Below are 24,562 nucleotides of genomic sequence, written 5' to 3'. Positions count from 1 at the left end.
GGGGGGGGGGGGGGGGGTAAAAGTAATATTCCAGCCACAGGAGTCTTGTTAGAGTGTTTTACTCCCTTCTTTTAAGAATTTTGACCAAAGACACTTTGAACGAAGAGTTTTCACCCGATTGTAATCTTGAAATGTATCCTTTAAGGAGAGACTTGGTAATTCTTTTCGTTCATTTTTATAAATAATAACTCGTAATCAAAATTCAGTAACTGAATACCTAAGTCTCATACAATCATTTCATTTTTATTAGACATTTTTATTTTCTAAGCAAATAAACACTACTTTCCCTTAAAAGTTTCTTTGTTTTTGAAAACTATTTAAAATAATTCTTGAAATTTAAAATTTTGCTAAAAATTCAAATATTTACTAAAAAAAAAAAAGAAAAAAAGAAAAAAAAGAAAGAGGAATTGTGTGAAAACCATCACAATTTAAAATAAATAAATAAAATGGGGACAACTTGTTTCTTTTTTTAATTGATTAATCAAGGGATGGAAACCTGGACTTGCAAATTCAAGTCCCGGCAAGACAGGGTCCTGGAGGAGATTCCTGTAAATCTACTCCCAGTTGATCTATCATGTATATCAAAAATATCAAAATAAGACGGTAATAAACCTTCGTATTTCTATCCTCTGTACCTAGCAAGGTAAGTAAGTCGGGAAACCCTTTTCCCCAAGTGCGTGACAGAAATATTAGGAAAAAAAAAAGTCATATAGAATCCTTACAGCTTGCCCCGGCAGTGTCGCACGTGCTGCAAGAAATGCAGCAATACTATCTGTGGTTCCTGTGCATGCAATGCAATCATTTGGAAAATCTGCACAAAGGTTCTTGTTAAACGCCAACTCGTTCAAAACATACAAAAGCTATCACTGGATGAACTCAGATGAGAGACTTGAATGTAATTGTTTATAGATATGAGATGCAGCATACACTTCACAAAGTGCTTCAGAGCATCATACAAACATTTAACTGCTTACAATAGGAGTTGGACTTCAAACCAACCAACAAACATTGAACTTGTATATGTAAATAACAATTGAAATTTTGTATGTTATAACATAACCATTTCATTTTTATGTGTTAAATTTTCATAGAATCAATCTTTACTAGGCAAGGCATCCTTCCATCAAAAAAATATTCTCACCAAACTTTTCCAACAACCATTTTCTGTAACAGCCCAAGCCCACCATTACAAGCATTACAAGATATTGTCCTCTTTGGGTTTTCCCTTCTTGGCTTTCCCTCAAAGTTTTTAAAACGCGTATGCTAGGGAGAGGTTTCCACACTCTTATAAAAAATACTTCGTTCCTTTCTCCAACCGATGTGGAATCTCATGATCCACCCCCTTCGGGACTCAGCCTCTTCGCTGGCACATCACCCGATGTCTAGCTCTGATACCATTTGTAACCTCTCCTTAGCAAATGCGTTTTACAAACCTTGAGTGAGAGCCTGGAAAGGAAAGCCCAAAGAAGACAATATCTTCTAGCAGTGGGCTTGGACTTACTACAGTTTCACATTTTGGTACTCTAAGTTACTTGTATTCGTGGTAGTAAAAATTGGCGAATGTACCATATTGTGATCTAATGTCTTCTTTCAAATATCCAATAGAAGTTCCAGGAGCTTTGACATGAGGTAAAAGCATAGAATATGGTTGAGCAAGAAGCCAGGGTGGGTAAGATTCAATTTCAGGATCATAGCCAACCTGTGATGCAGAAAGAAAAGCTTAATTAGCTATTGGCTATTCTAAAGTGATCTGGAAAACATAAGATGCACTCAAAGTGCAAAAAACTTGTTAAAGAGCACCTTCAGAGCATTATTATAATCTGAAACCCCAAGCTTCCCATGTAGAAACCACAACAACCAATCTGCTTGATGTAACAATGTGGCATATTCTTTATTTGAGTCGGCACTGTTCCACCATGAAACCAGCTTGCATAAAGTAGATGACGCAGAGCAGACTGTATGGTTCACTGGAGCAATAGACTTCACCAATGGTAAGGCATCAGGACAAGTCTCATTGTACAATAATGGCTTTGACAATGGCTGTCCTGTGTTGCTGCACAAGTATAGGCTGCTTCAAATACAGACTTTACATGAAGGGACAGAGTCTAATGAAGGGCAGAAATTTCTAAAGCATGATGACCTGTCCACAATTATGGTTGTTGCAGATGTGCCATCAATAGAAATAGATGCCACCAAATGACGATAATGATTTGGAACATCTTCAAGCAATGAGAAAAGTGTTGTTTTCCACGATCTTGCCCAGTCGATTGTTTCGTCATTCTTTCTAGACAACAGTAAAGTAACATCATTCCTGATTGCTGTATTCATGCTGCTACGAGTGAATCAACACAACCTGATTCCTTCTCTCTAACAGAGTCGAGCATTATTAAAACAAAATTAACCTTGCAGTATCAGGAAGTGTTTCCTTCTTAACTTATCTATTAAAAACACTCTCTCCATATTCACCAAGTTTGGAACAAACTAAACTATCTGTAACAGTCCAAGCTCACCGCTAGCCGATATTGTCCTCTTTGAGCTTTCCCTTCCGAGTCTCCCCTCAAGGTTTTGAAATGCGTCTTCTAAGGAGAGGTTTTCACACTCTAATAAAGAATGCTTCATTCTCCTCTCTAACCAATGTGGGATCTCACAATCTACCCTCCTTCAAGGTCCAGTGTCCTCGCTGACACTCATTTCCCTCTCCAATCGATGTGAGATCTCACAATCCACCCCCTTCGGGGCCCAACGTCCTCGCCAGCACCCTGCCCAGTGTCTGGCTCTAATACCATTTATAACAGCTCAAGCCACCATTGGCGGATATTGTCCTCTTTGGGCTTTCCTTTCTAGGCTTCCCCTCAAGGTTTTAAAATGCGTCTTCTAGGGAGAGGTTTCCACACTCTTATAAAAATGTTTCATTCCCTCTCCAGCCGATGTCGGATCTCACACTATCTAACTTCACAACAATTAGGGAAGTTAGTGGTTCGAAAACTTGAAATTAAGCCATTAGTAAACTGGCATCGAGGCAATCTAAACTTGAGAGTCCTTCGGCGTAATTGAGTTTTTTTCTTAGATACCATTGAAGTACCTGACTTAATTTCGATCTAAGCAGTAAGGCAGTAAGCCATTCAACTCCACAGCCCAAGACGAAATGTGATAGGGGATATCTCACATCAACATGTCCTCATTCGAAGCAATCTTCACTTACCAAGATTCCAAATAGTTAACTCGTAATTGTCAATGGTTAATTTCAATATTTAATAGACAACATTTGCCTGCTATGGCATTGATGATGTCCCTTCCCCACCAAATAACTCTAAAAAAACACATCAACCAATTTAAGCAAGCCACTATTAAATATGTTCATACAGGCTGAGTTTAGCTCATCCATCAGTAAATTGAAAACAAAATTTCACCTGATTACCTCACAAATATAAACAAAACTTCAAATTATCATCATGATTCGTAACTTCTGTACTCACGTACCTTAAAGAGCGGATACTCCCTCTTTCCTTCCGCACAAACAGCTCCTTCCTTGTCAATGAGCGCAAATCTTGCCCCAGAGGTACCAAAATCCATCCCAAGGTAAAGCCGATTCCCTGCTTGAGAAAGCACCACTTCCGTTGCAACACTCATTGTTGTCCGTCTTCGATTTCTTCGATTCTGATTCCTCGAAATCCAAATCCCTGATGCGTGAAGATCATATGCATTGATGAATTTGAGCTCATCCACTTAGCTTCAAAATCCAGTTCCAATTGACATAAAATCAACATACAATTTCGGCTAGAACTAACTATGAACAATCAGAACAAGTTCCCAACTGAAATATAACATAACAATACTACGAAAAAAAGAACATACAGTAGAAAGAGAGAGACAGAGAGGAAGAACCATGATTACAGGGCGAGCATGACGTTGATGGAAGCAAAAACAAATTTGCCGCGGGAGAATGAAGATTGGAAGGAAGCATAATTCTGTGAAGTGCTTCAGTTTCTTTCAGAATTGAGCTCTGTGTTTCTATACGGATAAGAGTGTATCGCTTCCGTGCCCATATTTTATTATTATTTTTTCAGTAATTTTATTTTATTATTATTATTTTTTTAATTCAACCCTTGGTTCCGATAGAGAGATTGGTACCTTGATCTCGTGGTCGAGTACATATAGTTTTAGCCAGTTGAGCCGAACCAGTGCCGACGTCTATATATTAGCCTCTTAGCCCTTGAGTTATTTTTTTTAATCAATGAACCATGTTTAAAGTTGATAACTTCGAACATCTGTCCTTTATCTATAATTGAGCCCGACATTCATTTTTTCATTCATATTCATAGCTTAGTCTTCTCTAGAATCAAAACGGGTTCGCCTCATCATAGTAAGTAGAGGACATATCTAATTGTTCGTCTCTAATGTGATACGTTCTCCCGATTGTACAATCAACGAGATCAATCACCCTTCGAACAGGGGTTAACCTTATCATAATAATTAGAGGACCGATCTAATCATTCATCTCTAATGTGATATGTTTCCTCCCAATTGTATGATCACCCCTCGAACAGGGGTCAGCTTCATCATAGTAATTCAATGACAGATCAAATTGTTCATTTCTAATGTGATATGTTCCATCCCAATTGTATGATCAACGGGACTAGTCACCCCTCGAATAGCGAGTCAGCCTCGTCATAGTAATAAGAGGATAGATATGCTTGGTCTATCTCTAATGTGACACGTTCCCTCCCAATTATATGATCAACGAAATCAATCACCCGAACATGGATCTTTTTCTTATGCGGGGTAAAGTCGTCCCTGATCGAACCCCCTTTCTCTAATAAATGGAAGGTTTTCATGACCATGTTAAAGAGCTTCCGTCTTTAATGAGTTGCGTTTTTAAGACGGACAAAGATAAACATCTACGACTACCCCTTTAAAAGGTTTAAATAGACGTTTAAATATACAATATAGTTGCCATATTTACAAGTAATTAGACTTTATTTTGTTGTATGCATGCTATATTTGCACGATTAAGAATATTAATATTGACCTGACCAAAAAAAAGTCAACACAACACACTCGCAGAACAAATTTAACTTGACTCAAACTGATTTTTTTTTTTTTTTTATCTTGGATAGTCCAAATTGTCACATTAATTCAAAATTTAAAATTTAAGGTTAAAATAAATAAATATTAATTTTAGTCATGGTTTCTCAATCGAAACAAAAACTTACTATTAAGATTTAATATAATGTAATGATTGATGGAATAAAATAACAATTTTGTCCTATGCTTGTCAAACTAAATCTAACCCTATAGTTGTCGGTATCCTAAAGTTGGTGTGACATTATTTTTCTAATTATGAATGTTTCAATTTTAATTGACAACCATAGCCTTGTGTTTTTATTGCCATGTATCATCCGACATTTATTTAATTTACTTGCTTATATTATAAAGTTATCCGGTCCAAATTAATGCCATTAATTTTGAAGAACGTACTTTATATTTGAACTTTATTATACTATTTTTTTTAATACAAATATTGGTTTGTTTTTTAGGTAGCTTGATTTATTGTCTAAATATTAATTTTTTTTATTTTAATTAAATGCACGATAAGGAAATTCTAATTTCGAATCAAACGATATACATTTTATATCGTTGAAATAGACTCAGTATAATTAATTTTAGACCAGTTACTGATTATCGTCCAAAAAGAAATAAAATACTAATGTTAAAGAAGACATACTTAAAAACGTACAATTTAAAAATAAAAAAAAATACAAATGTTATCATCTGGGTATTAGAAAATAACGAGATATTATTGAGAGAGTACTTAGACCATTGGGACGTCATTTTAACACACCAAAACGAGTATCCAATGACCAAAATACCCTTCATCGGATTTCACTTTATGCAACTTTTATAGGTGCCATTTACCCGAGACATAGAACGACGACACCATTTTGGTGTTCAATAAATTTATGTAGTTTAAATGTATGTTATTTTTACGCCATTTTGCTTTATTTTACCATTATATTCTCACGAGTTCATAGTTTGATTTTAGTTAATTGTTATTTTTTATTTTAACTAGTAAGTCCAAAGTTTAATTTTTTTTTTATAAATATTATTAATTATATATTACAACCTATAAAATTTTGAGATTATGATTATAATATTTAAATTACTCGATTTTTTTTGTTTAATTTTTTTTATTGTAATATTAAGAATATTTTTAAATAATGTTATATTTTTGTTTGTCAATATTATATTATATATTTTTTTATTTGTTTACATTTTATTTAAATAAAAATTATATTGTAAAATGAAAATTACACTATCTATCCCTAAAAATAAATAAAAAAAATTTGTGAGACAAGAACACTTGAAAAAAAAAAAAAGAAAAAACCACTGCTTAAATATCATATAAGGTCGAATCTGAAACAAAAAAAAAAAAATTAATTATGTTTTTTTTGAAAGTTTGAAGTATAAAAATAGTTAAAAAAGAAAACAAATTTGAAGTTTGGTATCCAAACAAACACTGCCGTCGCTCGCTCGCCCTCCGGTTATTGAGTCCTCTCACTCTCTCTCTCCAAGATTTTCTCTCCCACGAGGAACCAGAGGAGAGAAAATGCTTCAATTTCTTTCGTTTTCCTTCATGGATTCAGGTGAGAGCTTGGTGTTGTTGTTATTGTTGTAGTTATCATTCTTCTTCCCTCTATTTTATCTCGGCGTTCTACTTCGGTTGCTGAGCTTACTGCTCGCCTGGACGACTTCATGGCCTCGTCTTCCCGAGTACGGAGTAGCTCGCCGTTTTCGTACCGGAAGTCTTCCAGTCCGTATTCTTCAACTTCTTCGTCCTCTTCGTTTACCAATGGTAAGCTGATTCCGCGCTCTTCTACGACTTCGGCTTCGTCCTACTTCAATTCCGGCGGCGGACTTGGTTCTCGATCCACGACTCCCAATCGAGGTCGTTCTGATTCAATGTACCATAGTCCACATGGTTCTAGTAGTCTTACTCCTGTCGGTTTCGCGTCTGAGGAGTTGGTTAGCGAGCCAGTGGATACATCGAAGTGTGGAGAGAGCATTTCGGTGACGATTCGGTTCCGGCCGTTGAGGTAATGTTAGATCTCAGTGCAGTGGATCAGATCTATGGGCTTTATTGGTGGTGGTTCGGTTGTTAGTAATGCGGTACATTTGTTTGACTTTGAAATTTGTGTTTTGTAGCGAGAGAGAGTTTCACAGAGGGGACGAGATTGCTTGGTACGCGGATGGGGATAAAATTGTGCGGAATGAGTATAATCCAGCAACTGCATATGCGTTCGGTATTGTTTTTCAGAACTTCTTAATTTCAAATTACAATGATCGTTAATTCTCAACTGTTAGTACGAAGGAGGATGCAGATATTCTTGTGTTTTATTTTTTCATTTAGTTAATTAGTTTATTCATGAAGTTGATCCTCTTGGCGTTTTCTTGTTGCAGACAAAGTTTTTGGGTCCCAGACTTCTACTTCGGAGGTGTATGAAGTAGCTGCTAAGCCTGTCATCAAAGCTGCGATGGAAGGTGTCAATGGTCTGTGACTTTGTTCTCTTCAAGCTCACAAATGGTTTAATGAACCATTCAATCTGAATGCAACAACATTATTTAGAATTTACTGCAAACGTGCATTGGTTATTATAGAGCATCATGCCTTCTAATTTCTATGTTTGCAGGACTTAGACATTGAACTTCGTTTATTTTTTTTTCGTAATATACGGTTTCCAGCTTCAATCATAATATTATTACCAAGTTTTTGACGATGCAGGAACTGTATTTGCTTATGGTGTCACAAGTAGTGGGAAGACACACACTATGCATGTAAGTTCGATCATTTAACAATTCCATCCTGTCTTTTTTTTCCTAATGAAATTTGTTAAGAAATTTGAAATTACGAGTTAATGTCTTTGATTTGTCCCTTTTATTCCTGAAATGATATTTATATATGATTGAACTAATGATGAATAGTTGGCATTATTAGTTGATTGGTTCAGTCTAACCAAATGAATAACACCAATTACCGGGCACTCCGTGCTGAATGAATTACAAGCACTGCTAATGGGTAATAGTGTTCAGGTCTCTGTAGTTTGTTCTTTTTCCTCTTGTGGAGCCCTCTTGATTACCAATTTATACTTTTCATTGCTTTTTGGTCTTTAACAACAAAACTGGTCAACAATAACTTAGCCTTTAGTCAAATTTGTAGACGGCCTGGACTAATTTTTTTGGTCATCAATCTACTTATTTATTTGTATGCTTGGGCATTGGTTTGTTGCTCTTCCATTTCTATTTCTATTGTTAACCCATAATGTACGAACTTTGTAATCATCTTTTTTTTTTAATTAAAAAATGTATATTTATTTTTTTCCCTTCCCAAAACCATACTAATACCTCATGATGTTTGATGGGGTAAAATATTTTTTTTTCTATTTTGACTGACGTTTAGTGTAAATCCATTAGCTAAATAATAGATTTTACAGTTTTACTAACAACGATCACTTAATCTTCATTATATTCGGTTATCCTTGTCTTTGCTCCCATGGTAGCTTGCATTTTAACAATATTTTCTGTGCCAAATAGTTGGTGATCGTTTTCTAATTTTTGCTTTGCTTTTCATTTTCATTTGTACAGGGAGATCAAAGTTCTCCTGGTATTATACCATTGGCTATAAGGGATGTGTTCAGCATTATCCAAGATGTAAGGATTTTCAGGATACAGTACTGTAAAATCTGCTACTGTCAGTTGCTGACTGCCATTTTTGATATTATTAATTTATTAATCTTAATTTTATCTCGTCCATCACTTTTGGTGCTAATATATTTTTTTTTTGTCTGATAAGGCAACTTTATGTTCATTTTGTATATTCCATGCTTCTTTGCTGATGCAGACGAATAGTATTTCAGTAGTTGTTTACTGTATAACATGTTTGCATTTACCTGCTTTCCTTGGGAAATCTTATCTTTTGTCTCAAAGATCTGATTTGATTCATGAAACTCATGTGAAATATTCCTTCTATATGTACTACAAGACGATACAACTGTTCATTTTTCTTTTTCTTATTCTCTCTCTTTTCGATAAGAAACAATTTCATTGATAATATGAAATTACAAAAGAGGGGAGAGTCCCCGATCCAAGGGAATTATAAAAAGCCTAGTCAATTGGATATAAGAGTAGAAAAGCTATATTGCTGAAATATAAGAGAATATTACACCATGATATAACTAAAAAATCTTTAGCACCCAAAAATCTATGGAAGGAGCGATCTGTACCCTTGAAGACCCTTTGGTTTCTTTCTTAAAAAGATCTATCCAAAAACTATAGCAATGCAAATTTCTCTTTTCATCATTTACTCTTCGCTTCATCCTTACATCAGCTCGGGGCCTTATTGTTGATGTGATTGATGTGCTGCATTTTCTTGCTTGTTGCACCGTTCTCTACCTTATTTTCAAGATTTTCACAATCTCATTTCATAATAGACTGGTTTGATTGATTAAAACTTTCCTGATATTCAGACTCCAGGGCGAGAGTACTTGCTTCGTGTGTCATATATTGAAATCTACAATGAGGTAATAGATCATCTGCACTAATTTCTTTTCGGTTTCAATTTTTTTTTTGGAATTAATGGTACGTCCTATGTTGGAGTTTTGTGGTAACCTCTTTGTATCTGTTTACACCTTCGTCTAGGTGGTGTTATAAGGATTTAAATCATTGCACTTAGGATGTTGTAATCCTATTTGATTTTTGTGGAATTTATTCATCTGAACCAGGTCATAAATGACTTATTAGATCCAACAGGTCAGAATTTACGTGTTAGAGAAGATGCACAGGTTTGTCCCTAGAGCTCTCTGTTTAATTTTTCTGGCCTTGGGAATGGAATTTTCCATCTTCCACAGTTAGGAACATAAGAAAGAATGCATGGATTTCGTTGCAGGGCACTTATGTTGAGGGTATAAAAGAAGAAGTTGTTTTGTCTCCGGGGCATGCACTTTCATTCATTGCTGCTGGAGAAGGTACTTAAGTTCATATTCACAATTCCTCATTCCTCCCCTTGCATTAGTTCTTTTTTTCTACTTTTGAATGATCGACACTGATATTTTGTTTTCTATGCTTATTATTATTGACTTTGTTATGGCAGAACATCGTCATGTTGGATCAAATAATTTTAATCTGTTCAGTAGCCGAAGTCATACAATATTTACGTTGGTAATATTTCTTTTCTTGATAGTGGGTGTTTGGTCCTGTAAAATGATATTACCTAAGCAAATGTGACATGACTGTTAACTGAACTTTACGAATCTGGATTTAGTTTTCTGTTTTATAAAGGCCTATTTAGTTTTATCACTTGTTACTATGTCCAGGTTTACTCTGTTTTGGTCTGGACTCCTATAGCATCGTTGGACTCATTAGGCATTCTTCTCTTACAAATTTCTAAATGAACTCAAAGTGGTGTGGTACGGAGGTTGGGGGAAGGGAGAGGAGAGTGGAAGTTTTGGTACAAATATTGAACCTTTCGTACTTGTATAAAATCCAAGCTTCAATAATTCAATGCTTTTGCAGATAACATTTTAATATATTCCTTTGGCGTTGGTGTGTGCACACCATTAACTGAATGTAGTTTTTTTGATATGTCAAGATTGCCTCTTTATTTTTTTTGATAGTCTCCTGTATGCTAGATCAAATATTTCATGGACAGTAGATAATGTTGGGTTGTCTCATTATTATATGAACAAGCTCTACTGAAATTCATTACAATTTTCTTCTGTTATACATTTTGGTTTTTGCGATCCCCACTTCAATCTCTCCTCCTTGTTTATGTGTTTTCAGATGGTCGAAAGTAGTGCTCATGGGGATGAATATGATGGAGTGATCTTTTCACAGCTTGTGAGATTGAAATATCCCTTATATAGTTATATCAGCTGATGACCATATTTTGTGGCTAATTTCTCCCTGTCTATCATCATTTTCATTAGAATTTGATCGATTTAGCTGGATCTGAGAGCTCAAAGACTGAAACGACTGGATTACGGAGAAAGGAAGGGTCTTACATAAATAAAAGTCTTCTAACTCTTGGAACTGTAGGTGCTTTTTAATTATTGTCGCTGTTGATGAGATAATATTTGGGTTGTATGACCCCCTTTTGATTAATTTTCAATGCATGGTGTCTTTTATCTTTTTAGTTGGATAGACCAACCAAAAGCACCTATTTGCATCTGAGGCTACTATGGTCAAACGTGTGGTTGTACGTTAGTTTGAATCTGTCGTAAACATATGATATGGGTTTGATGATCATTTCATGTTCTAACATTAAATTTCCATTTTCTATAACTTTTGAGTTAATTGACGTGATTTGAATTTCTAGGCAATTTATGCTAATTTCCTCTATGTAAATCATAGATAAGAATTAATGAAATAACATGAATCAGTGCGCAGCCTTTTGTAATTATCTCTTGATATAGGACCTTTTGTATAGATTTCACTATATCAATGAAATTATTATTGTTTCCTATAAAAAAAAACATGAATCAGTGATTACAACGTGAAGGTTATTGGAAAGCTGAGCGAGGGGAAAGCATCCCATGTTCCATATCGAGATTCAAAGCTTACACGTCTTTTGCAATCTTCACTAAGTGGGCGTGGGCATGTTTCTGTGAGTATAGTATAAGTTGCAATAATAGCTCCTTTGTTGTTGAGGCTGCTCGTGCATACATGTGAATTTCGCCTGTGACATTCTGCTATTTGTTATCTCAGCTGATATGCACTGTTACCCCTGCCTCCAGTAACATGGAAGAAACTCACAACACATTGAAGTTTGCAAATAGGGCAAAGCGAGTTGAAATTTTTGCCTCACGTAATAAGGTTAGTTGCTAATATTGCAATATTATGATCATTATGTGGTCATATCTAAAAAATATTGCTTATTCTTAAATGTGCTTCAGATTATAGATGAAAAATCTTTGATTAAAAAGTATCAAAGAGAAATCTCTACCCTGAAACAAGAACTCGATTTGCTGAAGAAGGGCATGCTTGTTGGTGTTAATCATGAGGAGATTATCAACTTAAGGCAACAGGTTTCTTTCCATTGCTCCTATCTCACAGAAAAATGTAGAGAGATTTTAAACTTTTATTTGGTTAGAACCTTCTTCTAATTGTTTGTTATTTGTTCAACAGTTGGAAGAAGGACAAGTGAAAATGCAATCGAGGTTGGAGGAAGAAGAAGAAGCTAAGGTTGCTCTTACGAGTAGAATTCAGAGGTTGACTAAACTCATACTCGTCTCTTCAAAGAACTCAATGCCTGGATGTTTGAGTGACGTTCCCAGTCAGCCAAGGAATTGTTCTCTTGGTGACGAAGATGTAAGTTCTCTTCCTGAATTTGACTGTGTACAACCTTAGCTTACAATTTCATTGAAAATTGGTTGGCATGTCATTAAATATTATTCTTGGAAATCTTGGGTGATGATCCTAATTGTTTGAAAAACTTACGCACTATGGTTTAACATTTATGTAAAACGAGACACACAAGCAATTCACGTCTTCTTACTCATCCATTATGTTATAAATTGAGTGGAAGAATGGGACAAGTCTCATCACAAAGATGAAAGATAATGTTCCATCTTCTGGTGGACAATAGCCGACTAAAATGGCCACTATCTCAATTGAAGGGTTATTTACTTTTGGGATTGATTGGCTAGTTCCTTGCTCATTTTTTGATATTTCATATTGAATCTTGCCAGAATTTTGATGTCTTGAGAGATGTGTCGATGCCTGCTGAGAGTGAAAACCTTAAGGGATCTCTTTCTTCAGTCTTAGAAGTTCAATCGAATCCCTCCTATGATTTCAAACAACGAAGTTCTTTAAGCAAATGGAATGCGAATGAGGAGCTTTCTTCTGCCAGTAGTACAGTTACCGAATCAAATCAAGTGAGTTATCTTGGTGTTGATTCAATTATGTGTGCGTGTGTATTGCTAATATGTAGCTAATGGAGACGATTAATTCTCTCATTGAGTTCATTTGCAAGGTATGTAGCATTATCATTTTATACATTAGACCAGGAAATCATATATCCGATCTCAAACCCATTCTGTTTGATATCTTCCGTTAGAACTGTTCTGCTCTTGCTACTTTTCACCTTGGTTTTGGACGTTTGCCTGTTATTTAGTTAAGAACTCACAATTAGGAGATTTATTTTGTATCCGAGTCTTGGTGTTAATTTCTCAGAATCTCAACTATAATATAGATTATAGTGAAGTTTTCCCGATAATTTGATATTACAATTATGTCTCAGACGACTGAACAACCTGGAAGGCACTGTGTGATTTGGAATATTACACTGTTATTGATTCATTTTAAATAATTCTTCAGCCTTTGGCTTTCTTGCTCTTTCTATTTTCATCATTCACCCTTCAAAAAGTAATGCAATTAATAACAGTGATTATGAAATCTATTCTCTTTAGGAGCTCGGGAGTTTAAATCCTTATGTATGCAAAATTAAAACTCGTGAGCTATGATGGCTAAAACAATACGTTTTGAGTAGCAAAACAGCAATGCCATGACTTGATACCATAAATTGATTGGCGGGACAACAATGCGCACTATATGCTAGGATTGCAACAATAAAGTTTTTCAAATCATCACTATTTATTTCATATTTGGACTAGCTTTCTTCTTTGTGAATTACTATTTGTCCTGAATGCCGATGAAATCGAGGAGATTCATTACCATGCAATATGAAGAAACATTACGTGGCTTAGGGATTTGGTTCTGTAATTGACCTCATATAAGAGTTTCTTTGTCTTTGGTTCTTGAACCTTTTCTTTTTTAATATTTTGTTTAGTTGTTTTTTTAATATTGACTACGTTTTGGATGGTAGGGTGGCATGACAATGTCAGATCAGATGGATTTTCTAGTTGAGCAAGTTAAGATGCTTTCTGGAGAGATTGCATTTAGTACCAGCACCCTTAAGCGCTTGGTGGAGCAGTCGGTGGCAGACCCAGAGAACTCTAAAACTCATGTAAATTTCATTTGTGGTTTGCATGTTTTTGCCGGATCTCATTAGAAACTGTTAAAAAAAAATATAACATTGTTGCTTCGTCAATTGCTTTCTGCCAAATGATTTTCATGCATTTGTATGCCTATCAGCTAGAACTCCCTACCCTAACAATTACATTTAACTTAAACCTTGGAGCTCTTTCTTCTAGTTAGATTATCTCAATGCTTTTGTTTTGTTTTTGCTGAGGTTCTCTTTAATTTGCTTAAATTAAAGGGAGTGAATTTTAACGATATCTTAATCTGTAATCTGTGTTTTATACGTGTTCCAGAGCTGCAGTGCACCATCCTATTTTTGTTCTTCAAGTGATTGCTTGATTTACATTAGAACTAGCACTAATGGAAGTATAACATCTGAATAAAAAAATTAGCAAACATTCAGAAAGCTGTTCTATGTATAGCACGATGAAACCCAATACTTCATATATTGTCTGCTATTGTTTATATTTAACCATTCATATTGACTGATACAGATCCAGAGCTTGGAGCATGAGATTCAAGAGAAAAGGAGACAAATGAGGGTTTTAGAGCAACGAATAACTGAGAGCCGTGAGGCATCGGTTGCCAATGCTTCACTGGTTGAAATGCAACAGGTGCAATCTCTTTCGTGCTAGCAACATTAAGTTTCAGCTAGTTATCTGTTGATCTTAATCAAATTTTAACTTTGAATTTGTTTGTTATCAGACGATTACCCGATTGATGGCCCAATGCAACGAAAAGGGGTTTGATCTGGAGGTGAGTTATTGTAATGTGCTTTTAGCCTTTCAAGGTCATCTAGTTGGCACCCTATGTTTCCACCACCAGTTGAATAAGCCCGTCCATCAAATAATTGTGAAGTTGGATTTGCACTTTATCAAGCTAGCAAGCATATTCTGGTGGTGGATTACCATATTACCTTCATGCTGAACTCTTTGTTCGTAATTTAACTAAGGAATATTTTGATAATTGATCAGATCAAATCGGCTGACAACCGAATCCTCCAGGAACAATTGCAGAACAAGGTACTTCACTATCCTGTTATAGAATATTCTTATCTTATTCCTGTGTTTCTGCAAGATGTTTATTTCCACCCCCTTGATTTGATGCTTGGCGTTTCAACTATTTAAATCTGTTTACTTACAGAGTGCGGAGAACAAGGAACTACAGGATAAATTACGTCTTTTGCAGCAGCAATTGACTTCATTTACTGGTGATCGATCATCATTGATATTTGAACAGCACGTACCTGGAGAGAGTGTCAATGAGCTGAAAAAGAAAATTCAGTCACAGGTGATTTTAACATGCTTCAATTTGTGTTATCCAAATCTGGCTAAGCTTACCACGGTTCTTTAACTGCAGCAATAGCGCTTTTTAAGTACTTAAAATTTGCGCCTCCATTGTAAAAGTGTCGTAGGTTGTTTGGACTTATGGGATAAGTCAATGCACTTTGTGATTTTTTTTTTCTCATTTCTGTTTTATATGTACTTATTCCATCAGGAGATTGAAAATGAGAAATTAAAGCTGGAGCACGTTCAACTTTCAGAAGAAAACAATGGATTGCGTGTTCAGAATCAGAAATTGGCTGAAGAAGCTTCTTATGCAAAAGAACTAGCCTCTGCTGCTGCTGTTGAGTTAAAAAATTTAGCTGGGGAAGTGAGTAAGCTCACAGTGCAGAATGCAAAATTATTGAAGGAACTGCCATCTGCTCGAGCAACGGTCAACTCTAGAAGCTTGCAAAATGCAAATGGTGTTAATCGCAAGCATGACAGCTTAAGACCTGGGAGGAAAGGGAGGTCGTCTGGGCGTCTCAATGAAAGGGCCGGCGCATTTTACGATGAATTCGATTCTGATGATTTAAAATTTGAACTTCAGGCTAGAAAACAACATGAAGCAGCCCTCGAGGCTGCTTTAGCCGAAAAGGAATTTATAGAAGATCAATACAGGAAAAAGATCGAAGTCGCAAAGAAGAAAGAGGAGGCTCTGGAAAATGATTTGGCGAACATGTGGGTGCTTGTTGCTAAGTTGAAGAAAGAGGGAGGAGGAGCTGTGCCAGATTTCCCCAGTGACGCAAGGCACAAGAGCGAATTAGTAGAGTGTTTTGCTGATGGAAAAAAATGCAGCACTCAAACTGATTCTAGCATTATGGACAGAGGAACGCTGGATATCTTAAAACCAGCAGGACAGGAAGCACCGAAGGAAGAACCACTGGTTCTCCGCCTTAAGGTATGCAAACTCGACCAATTTCCCCACGACTTCGTAACTTCTAGCAGGAAAATGAACTCTTTTTTCTTTGCTGGTTTCAGGCAAATATTCAGGAGATGAAAGAAAAAGAGCTAGAAAGCTCAAGGCGATGTGAATTCCTCCAATACATGTAGATAAAGTATGTTTTGAATCGCCAACCGGCCCTTCTGCTGTAAGTGATTTTGAACTTACGAAACTTGCTTTCCTCCTGCTTTTGTATTTCAATATCTAAATTATGCAAATAAAAGCACTTCCCCCTTTGCAGTGTGTATATCTATCTTGTTCTCTTGCTGGTTCCATGTATCCAATCTGCTGTACAAACATTGCGGTTCGGCTTTAATGTGACATATATATACACATTATCCTCTCGAGAAAGGTACATAATTTCTTCAACCATCTTATAGAGAGCCATTTTCCATCTGTCTTACATTTAGGCTCCATTTAAGATTTTGATTTTGGAGGCGCTGGAACTAATTACATGGAAAATTTATTTCTTTTAGTGTTTGAAACCAATTATGTTGATTTGTACAGTTTAATTAATTAAAGTAGCTTTTGGAATTGTCTTCCTAAAAAAGTTTATGGCCCTCCTTAACTGACTTTTTAAAATTTTAATTTTACCCTACTTTATTATATCTTTTCACTTTTAGAAATTTAAAAAGCTTCATTAATTCGAACCTAGTATGTTTTATCATTATTATTATAATTAGTACTGTCCAGTTAAAAAATTTTAAATGCTTGATCAACTAAAATTACTTTTCAAAATCTTTCATTATCATAGGCGTTTGTTATTATGTGCAGGGATTTGTCTTCAAGCTACCATTTACCAGTTACCATGCGATTTCAAGCACCAAATTCATTGATTAATCCGTATGTATCCTTTGAAAGGCTATATAAATATATATTGCATTTTTCTTATTATATATCTGAAAATTGTATTAAAAAAGAGAGAGAGAGAGAGAGAGAGGGAGAGGGCATTATATTTCGAGTTTCAGATGCAATCTTTGTGTTGCTTTCTTTTAGTATGTAGCAGAATGGCATATTGTGTCTGAAAATATCATTTAATTGTACATATAGTATTATTTTATAGCTTATAATTATCATACCATGTTAACTGTACTCTATGTATAGTGTGGTGTTGTGTTTATTTAGTTTTTGAAGATTTCAAGAAATAAATTATCACACCATGTTAACTGTGTCTGAAATTTCATTCAATTGTATAGCTTTTTTTTTTTTTGCTATTTTCTATTTTTACTTTTTATTATTATTTTGCATTCATTCTTCTCTCTTTTTCTTTAGAATATATTCTATCAAAATCGCTTAGAACACATGCATAAAGTAGGTAACTATACATATGAAGAACTGAAAGGGTAAAATAAACTCGTAATGGCTAAAAAAGAGAGCTCCCACGACAAGATTATTAGGAACAGATGAAAGTTTAAAGTGGCATTGTGACGGTCGGAATTATTCTTCCAAGCTTCAAACTTTACAGAAAACATCAGCAACACACGAAGAATCAAGAAACTCCTCCACGCACCAACCCGGCAAGCTCTCCAAATACTCCGATATGTTACTTGTCGAAAACGAAACCCCATTTTCACTCATTCCACCAAAATTCCCAACAATCGGTGCTTGTAAATCCTCCATTAGAGGACCTCGAAGCAACCCTTTTGACCCCATTTTCGCTTTCTTCCTCGAGCTGGCCTTAAAGATCCCAATTTCAGCTTCAATTGTAACCTCCGCGCTTTCATCGCTGCCGCCGCCGGAGACAGTGGAGGAGGAAGAGGAAGTCGCCGGTGACGGTGAGACCTTCACACCAGTGAGAAGAAACCGGCTGTGTTTCTGGGTGTGTTCGCTGGCGCCGTGAATTGGAATGTCGCATTCTCTACAGAGGATTGCTCTGTCTTCAAGACAGAATAGAAACGCTCGCCGTACCTGGCAGATATCGCACGACGGCGGTGAATTGCCGGTGGGAGTGGATCGGAGGAGTGTGAATCGGCTGTGTTTCTCGGCGAGCTTGTTGGCACGGTGTACGTGGTGGTCGCAGGCAGAGCAGAGGGCGGCTTCGTCGGAGGGGCAAAAAACAGAGGCTTCTTCTTTGTTGCAAACATCACAGCGGATCTTCATATCTCTGTTTTCTTCTTCAATTTTCTTCAATTTCAAGAACAGAGCAAGCGATGAAGATAGGTTTAGCAGAGAATTTGGTGTAACTATGAGCGAAGAAGAAGAAAAAGGAGGAGATTTGGGGTTTATTTCTTGTTTTCTGGAGGAATTGAAGACATGGGGTTGGCCTTTGAATCGGCATATTTAAATCCCACCATTTTCTTCTCCTCTGCAACTCTTGAATAAAATATTCAGAGGAGAGAGAAAGAGATTCAGAGGAGAGAGAGAGATGAAGAAGTGGTAACTTGGTAAGGGGACCAAAATGACTGTGGAGGGAGGGTATTGTGTGTACCTGAAAATTTTAATATCCATTCTTTGCTTTCCTTTATAAAATTAATATTAAACTTTTTGTTTATTTATATGATTTTTAAATACATTTTTCAAACTTGAGGAGATTCGAACTTTTGATTTATTAGTCGAGTATACAATGTGTTAATTAAGTTATGCTCGGTAGTTTAGTATGATATGTGAGAATATAGAGATTTGAACCTTCGATACTGAAATAAGAAATCATGTCGACCATGTTGTTTAGTATATGATATGTGAGAATATAGAGATTCGAAACTTCTATACTGAAAGAAGAAATCATGTCGTTCATGTTGTTTAGTATAATATTGTGAGAATATAGAGATTTGAACCTTCGATGCTGAAAAAAGAAATCATGTCGATCATGTTGAGTTAAGTATAAAATTTAATATCTTGTCAATCAGTAGAAATTTATGGTTTTCGACCCAATTTTCTATCACTTTTTCTATATATTTTATAATTTTAAAAAACTTTTTTTTAATGATTAATTTCTATTAAAAGGGTAAAAATCTCAATAAATTCAATAATATTTATATTTTATAAGTAAATATATGATATAATTTATACAAACTCAACGTAACATTAAAAATCTTATTTTTAGAATAAATAAATAGAATTTAAAATTTGAGTTTTTAGCTTAAAAGAAATATATTTCTATAATATAAATATAAAATAAATTTGTTTTTGGCCTTAATTTTAATGTATATAAATTGAGGGTGGGGAGAAGATTCAACGGGATTGGAAAGAATATAATCTTCACCGACCCTGTTTAGGGTAAAAGTATCTTCCAATTCTCTCTCTCATCTTTATTTAAACGGGAATTTTCCACTTTATTCGAGCTAAGTCCTCATAGGTCTCGACCCTATATATATTAAATAGACATTCAAATTACCTATTTAATCTTTGAAATTTTAAATTTCGTATCTAAGATGTGTAACATTAAACGAAAAATTAACAATAAAAGTTCGTTAATTTCTTATTTTAAAATGTTGTCATGAAATAATATAATAGTGCGACATTTTTAACATTAAACGTTAATAATAATAACAATAATAATAATAAATAAATAAATAGAAACTAAGGTTTTTTTTTTTAATTTTGTTAAAAAAAATAATTAGATAATTTGAAGAAAGGATCAAATCAAAGTCTAACTCGGTTGGTGAGCCTACCTTTCCCTAATTTGACGATATTTAGGGATTTTTTGGAATTTAATTATAATTGTTTTTTAAAATACCTACAAATATTAATTATTTCTTATCCATATCTCAAAATAATTAATTATATAAAATATCTCATAATTATCTTATTAATATTTATAAATTCTTTTTTTTTTTTTGCTTACAAAAGTAGACAAATATAGTATTTTAAAATTAAAGAACCCATAAAGTCAAGATTTTAATTACCCCAAATAACAAATACAATTATTATTTTCGACTCTTAACATTACTTTAAAAAATAAATTCTTAATTTCAAAAAATAAAAAATAAAAATTCTTCCATTAAATTTGAACCATGGTTGGATATGAATTAGTTTATATATATATATATATATATATATATATATATATATATATATTCACTTTTAATTATGACAAATATTATCTGGTTAGAAATTAATTATAAACGGAGGGAGAGGACCTAAAAATTATAAATATAGTTTGGGTAAAAAGAAAAGAAATCATATTTAAGATTATCTAATTTTAAAAAAGTAAAAAATTCTTTTAAACGTAACCTAATTTTAAAAATAAATTATAACAACCGTGTTATGTTGAGTCATCGAAAAGAAAAGTGCACGTTGTTAGTATAAATAGTGATTTTCAATTTGTTTAATTTTTTTTTCTCAGGATCGTTCTCATTCGGATGCGATCTCCGTTTATTCATGTATTCTTCCTTTACTCGGGTGTCACCTAACATAAAAATGCTCCAAGCAACGCATGCTTAATCATGGAGTTCTTAAGATCGAGCCTCCAAAAAGAAAGGTGTATTTCATTTCAGTGGCTTCATCGTAAGAAATTCATGATTAAACGTGCTTTACTAGGAGTAATGCTATGTTGGGTGACTTCTTAGAAATTTTTCTAAAATGTATGTGAGTGAGGACAAAATATGCTAAAAGAACTGTTCGGTTGTGAGGATAATCGCAAAAGTGAGGAGCAAGCAACCGTGTGCACGGGGAATGTCATCGTTACCTGTTTAATTTTGATCTTTAATCATTTATATCCAATAAATCTTAAATTTAGTTATTGTAACGACCAAAAATCATATTTAATTTTTTTTTAACTAAAATTAAAATATATGTCAATTTAATTTATATATTTTAAAAATGAGTCTAAAAATTTAATTTTATATTTCGAACATTTCTTTAAAAAACATTAATTTATAATTTACGAAACTCCTTTCATTTCCTCTTTCTCACGGTAAACCCGACAAAGTCAACAAAATAAGTCAACCTTGTATTTAATGGAGAAAGCTTAACCTTTTTTTTTAGCATAAAGTTTAAAAATCCATAATAAATCATTTAGCAAAAGCGATTCCCATAGTAGCAGCGAGCGAAATGGGAGCAGCCAAAACCGTGAAAACGGGGTTGTGGGAGAGCAATACAAACGTCGTGCAGTTAGGCAAAGCGATGGAGTGCTGCACCCTAAATAGCGAGAGTCTTGTAGCCGAAAGCATCACTAGCTTACGCTCTGACCCGAGTAGCATGGGGCACGTGAAATCCCGTGTGAATCAGCAAGGACCACCTTGTAAGGCTAAATACTCCTAGGTGACCGATAGTGAAGTAGTACCGTGAGAGAAGGGTGAAAAGAAAGTTTCTAATTCTAGCTCGAATTTTTAAAATAAAAGAATTAATAATGAAATAGTTATAATTAAACTGGCTCTCAACTAGTATCGGGAGACCATTTTTTGTCCCATAAAGGTAGGTATAGCACCTCGATCCACGTTCGTAACAAAAAATTAATTTAATACGTTAGAACTAATCGTATAATAATTGATTAGGGTTTAGTAACAAGCAAACTTAATCAAATTATGAAATTATAGTACATAGTTGCATAATAAATATTTGGTGTTTATTTGTATTGACCAAAAAATATTAAATAAATAAATAAAATAAGATTTCAATCCAATTTAAATATTCATAAAAAATCACAAAAGCTAGACGACAACAAGTGCCTTTTTTTCTTCTAATGTTGGCCGACATATCGATTAATTAACTAATCACAAAAGTGGACTTTCATTATTATTAATGAAGCCTTTGAAGATTAAAAAAAAAATTCTTTTTATTTTAATTGATATAATAAATCTGATCACGGTTTCATGTCTGATCCCGAGAGATATCTGATTAAAAATATCTATTTAATCTGTGAAACTTGTCTTGAACGGAATAGAGAATTCATGTTTAAACGAGAGATGAGAGGAGTAACGATAGATTACTCTATATATGATTGAGCTAACTTACTTAATATGACGTTGAAGGTCACATGGCTAACTGACTTATCGAGGCTGAGATTGAAGTTCACTGGACCAATATGGTTTGTCTAAGTTAAGGTGGCGGGTCACGTAACCAAGTTGGTGTAGTGCTATAATGAAAAAAAAAAAAACTCAAATTAGAAATTCATATCCATGTTTTCTTAGTCAGCTCAATCCCGGTTCGTTGATTGAGTTTGAGAGTTCTTTAAGCTTCTCTAATAGGATAGGTGCATTTGAAGAAACCAATAACAAAATAGATATTATTAACCGAGTCAAAATTATTGAGAGACAATTTTCTCTAAAGGTAGGTTATAGCACCTCGATCCACATTCTTACGAATATTTTTTTAGTATAATATGTTCGAGCTAAGGCTATAATTAGAGATGTTCATAGGGCCTCAGGAAAACCAACCCTGAACGGGTGGAGAGTCTTCGTTTAAACAGACTATGATAGAGGGAAGAAGAGATTTTTCTCCGTTAACTAAACAAGAATGAGAACAGGGTTACATTCCAAGTCCCCGACCCAGCTTTGCCCCAATCCTTCCTCGCTTCGCTTTTATATAAAATTATAAATATATGTATATCTATAAATATAACAATAATTTTTTAATAAAAATTATTTAGAAGGAATATTTTTTAATATTAATTGAGAAAAAATCTCCCAAAAATTTATTCTTCACATTAATAAAATTTATGAAATTATTATAAATAATTGCTTATTTGTATAGACAAAATAATAATAACAATAATAAATAAATAAATAAATAAATAAAGATCACGTTGCATATTCTTGTGGTGAAGCCAAAAGATCAAATAAATAAATAAATAAATAAGATTGTAATCCAATTTAAATATTCATTAAAAAAAATAAAAATCAAATTCATAGCTAAACGACAAACTTGCCCTTTTTTCTTGTGGGCTATGTTGTGACAAGAGGCTTCCTACAAAATCAAATTAAGTGGAAGCAATCTGTCACGTTACCGAATCAGTCTATAATTCTAAGAAAGATACTTATATTATATTGATGTAGGTTTGTACTCTAACACATTCCGCTGTTTCACGTTAGTGCTTAAATCGAAGTAGTGTCGAGCTGAATTAGAGTAGTGTTGCGCAACTCATTAGTGAAATGAGTCCGTTATATTTATACTCTTCCTCACTATTTTAGTGTCAAGATTGTACCTGGTATAAGAACGAGAATTAAGGGGCAGAAATGTAGGGCACCTTGACTCGGGCGGTGCCGAGTCTATTAGGTTTCTGGCTACCATTGTATGTACGTGTCGTTAGGAGAGGTCACGAGTGGGCGGTTGGGCCCAGCTTCTAATCCTACTCGCAACACTAAATGTTTTAATAGTGTATTTTTTTACCGATAATTCCAAACATGGTTTCATGGTTTTTATAAAATATTAATTTTTTTTTAATTAACGAAATATTAAATTAATTTTACCCAATTTATTTTTCTTTCATAATAACACATAAAATAATAATTAAAATAAACGTTTTAGAAGAGATATTTTACACATCTTTTTAAAACTTCATAACTTTAGAACAAAAGAATATATATCATATTTTCAACGAAAAGATCTTTTACGAGACGAAAGGATCTTTTAATAGACATGATCGGTTAAAAATATTATTTTTTTTATTTAAATAAAAAAATGACCGTATAAAAGAAACATTATAATATTAAAAATAGGACAATAATTGAAATGTATTGTGTAATGCTTGTGGGTTACTCCTCCACCTTATTGCTTTATTCCCCAATATTTGATACCCAAAATCAAAGTACATATTTATGAGTTTATTTAATGTAACAAAAAATAATTATTTAATTCTATTATTCTTTTTATGAAAAGTGCTTGACCTCTCGGATAATAAATATAGATAAAAAATATTCAACTTGATTTGGACAACGATTACATGTTCATAAGACAGAAGAGAATGAAAAGCTTTCTCTATCTCCATCCCGCTCCCTATAACAATTTTCATTTCAACTAATTTTTTTTATTCAATTTGATGGAGATCAAGTCTCACAGGAATGAATATATATATATATATATATATATATAATTTTTAAATAATTGATCTCGATAAATTTAATAATATTTCTTAAATAAAAATATGATATAATTAGGAATTATATATATATATATATATATATATATATATATAATTTTAAAAAAATTGTCATAGTGATAAATTTAATAATATTTCTTAAATAAAAATATGATATAATTAGGATCCCCATGAGTAAAAATTTAAAATATATATAAAAAATATATATATAATTCACCAATTATGTTTTTTTTTTTGTGAATTTATATTATATTACAGTTGATTTTTTTTTTTTTTTTTTTTTTTTTC

The 24,562-nt window shown here is 33.8% G+C and overlaps 2 protein-coding genes and 1 pseudogene across 5 annotated transcripts in view; 1 reads left to right on the top strand and 2 right to left on the bottom strand.

The window, feature by feature from the left end:
* LOC111448774 (xylulose kinase) overlaps nt 1-4,030 on the bottom strand; it is a 5,703-nt gene extending 1,673 nt beyond the window's left edge. Inside the window, exons 1-6 of one of the 4 annotated variants that reach the window (XM_023088512.1) lie at nt 3,886-4,030; nt 3,481-3,680; nt 2,141-2,280; nt 1,801-2,053; nt 1,567-1,699; nt 723-811 (exon numbers count right to left, since the gene is read on the bottom strand). In XM_023088512.1, the coding sequence (XP_022944280.1) occupies nt 723-811; nt 1,567-1,699; nt 1,801-2,053; nt 2,141-2,280; nt 3,481-3,680; nt 3,886-3,964 (894 nt within the window). In that variant the 5' untranslated portion in view covers nt 3,965-4,030. Of the gene's footprint in view, nt 1-722; nt 812-1,566; nt 1,700-1,800; nt 2,054-2,140; nt 2,281-3,480; nt 3,731-3,885 lie in introns of all 4 variants that reach the window. The other 3 variants (XM_023088515.1, XM_023088513.1, XM_023088514.1) reach the window with 3 other exon arrangements.
* A 2,469-nt stretch (nt 4,031-6,499) lies between these two features.
* On the top strand, nt 6,500-17,341 carry LOC111448794 (annotated as a pseudogene).
* A 286-nt stretch (nt 17,342-17,627) lies between these two features.
* Nucleotides 17,628-18,737, bottom strand: LOC111448752 (B-box zinc finger protein 20-like). The gene has a single exon (XM_023088478.1). The coding sequence runs from the start codon at nt 18,394-18,396 to the stop codon at nt 17,749-17,751; it is 648 nt and encodes a 215-aa protein (XP_022944246.1). The 5' UTR covers nt 18,397-18,737; the 3' UTR covers nt 17,628-17,748.
* Nucleotides 18,738-24,562: the final 5,825 nt, after the last annotated feature.

Source organism: Cucurbita moschata, unplaced genomic scaffold, assembly GCF_002738365.1.
Source record: "Cucurbita moschata cultivar Rifu unplaced genomic scaffold, Cmos_1.0 Cmo_Scf00010, whole genome shotgun sequence".
NCBI classification, from domain to species: Eukaryota; Viridiplantae; Streptophyta; class Magnoliopsida; order Cucurbitales; family Cucurbitaceae; genus Cucurbita; species Cucurbita moschata.
The sequence above is the reverse complement of the archived record's forward strand: the minus strand, read 5'-3'. Positions and strand labels throughout refer to the sequence as shown.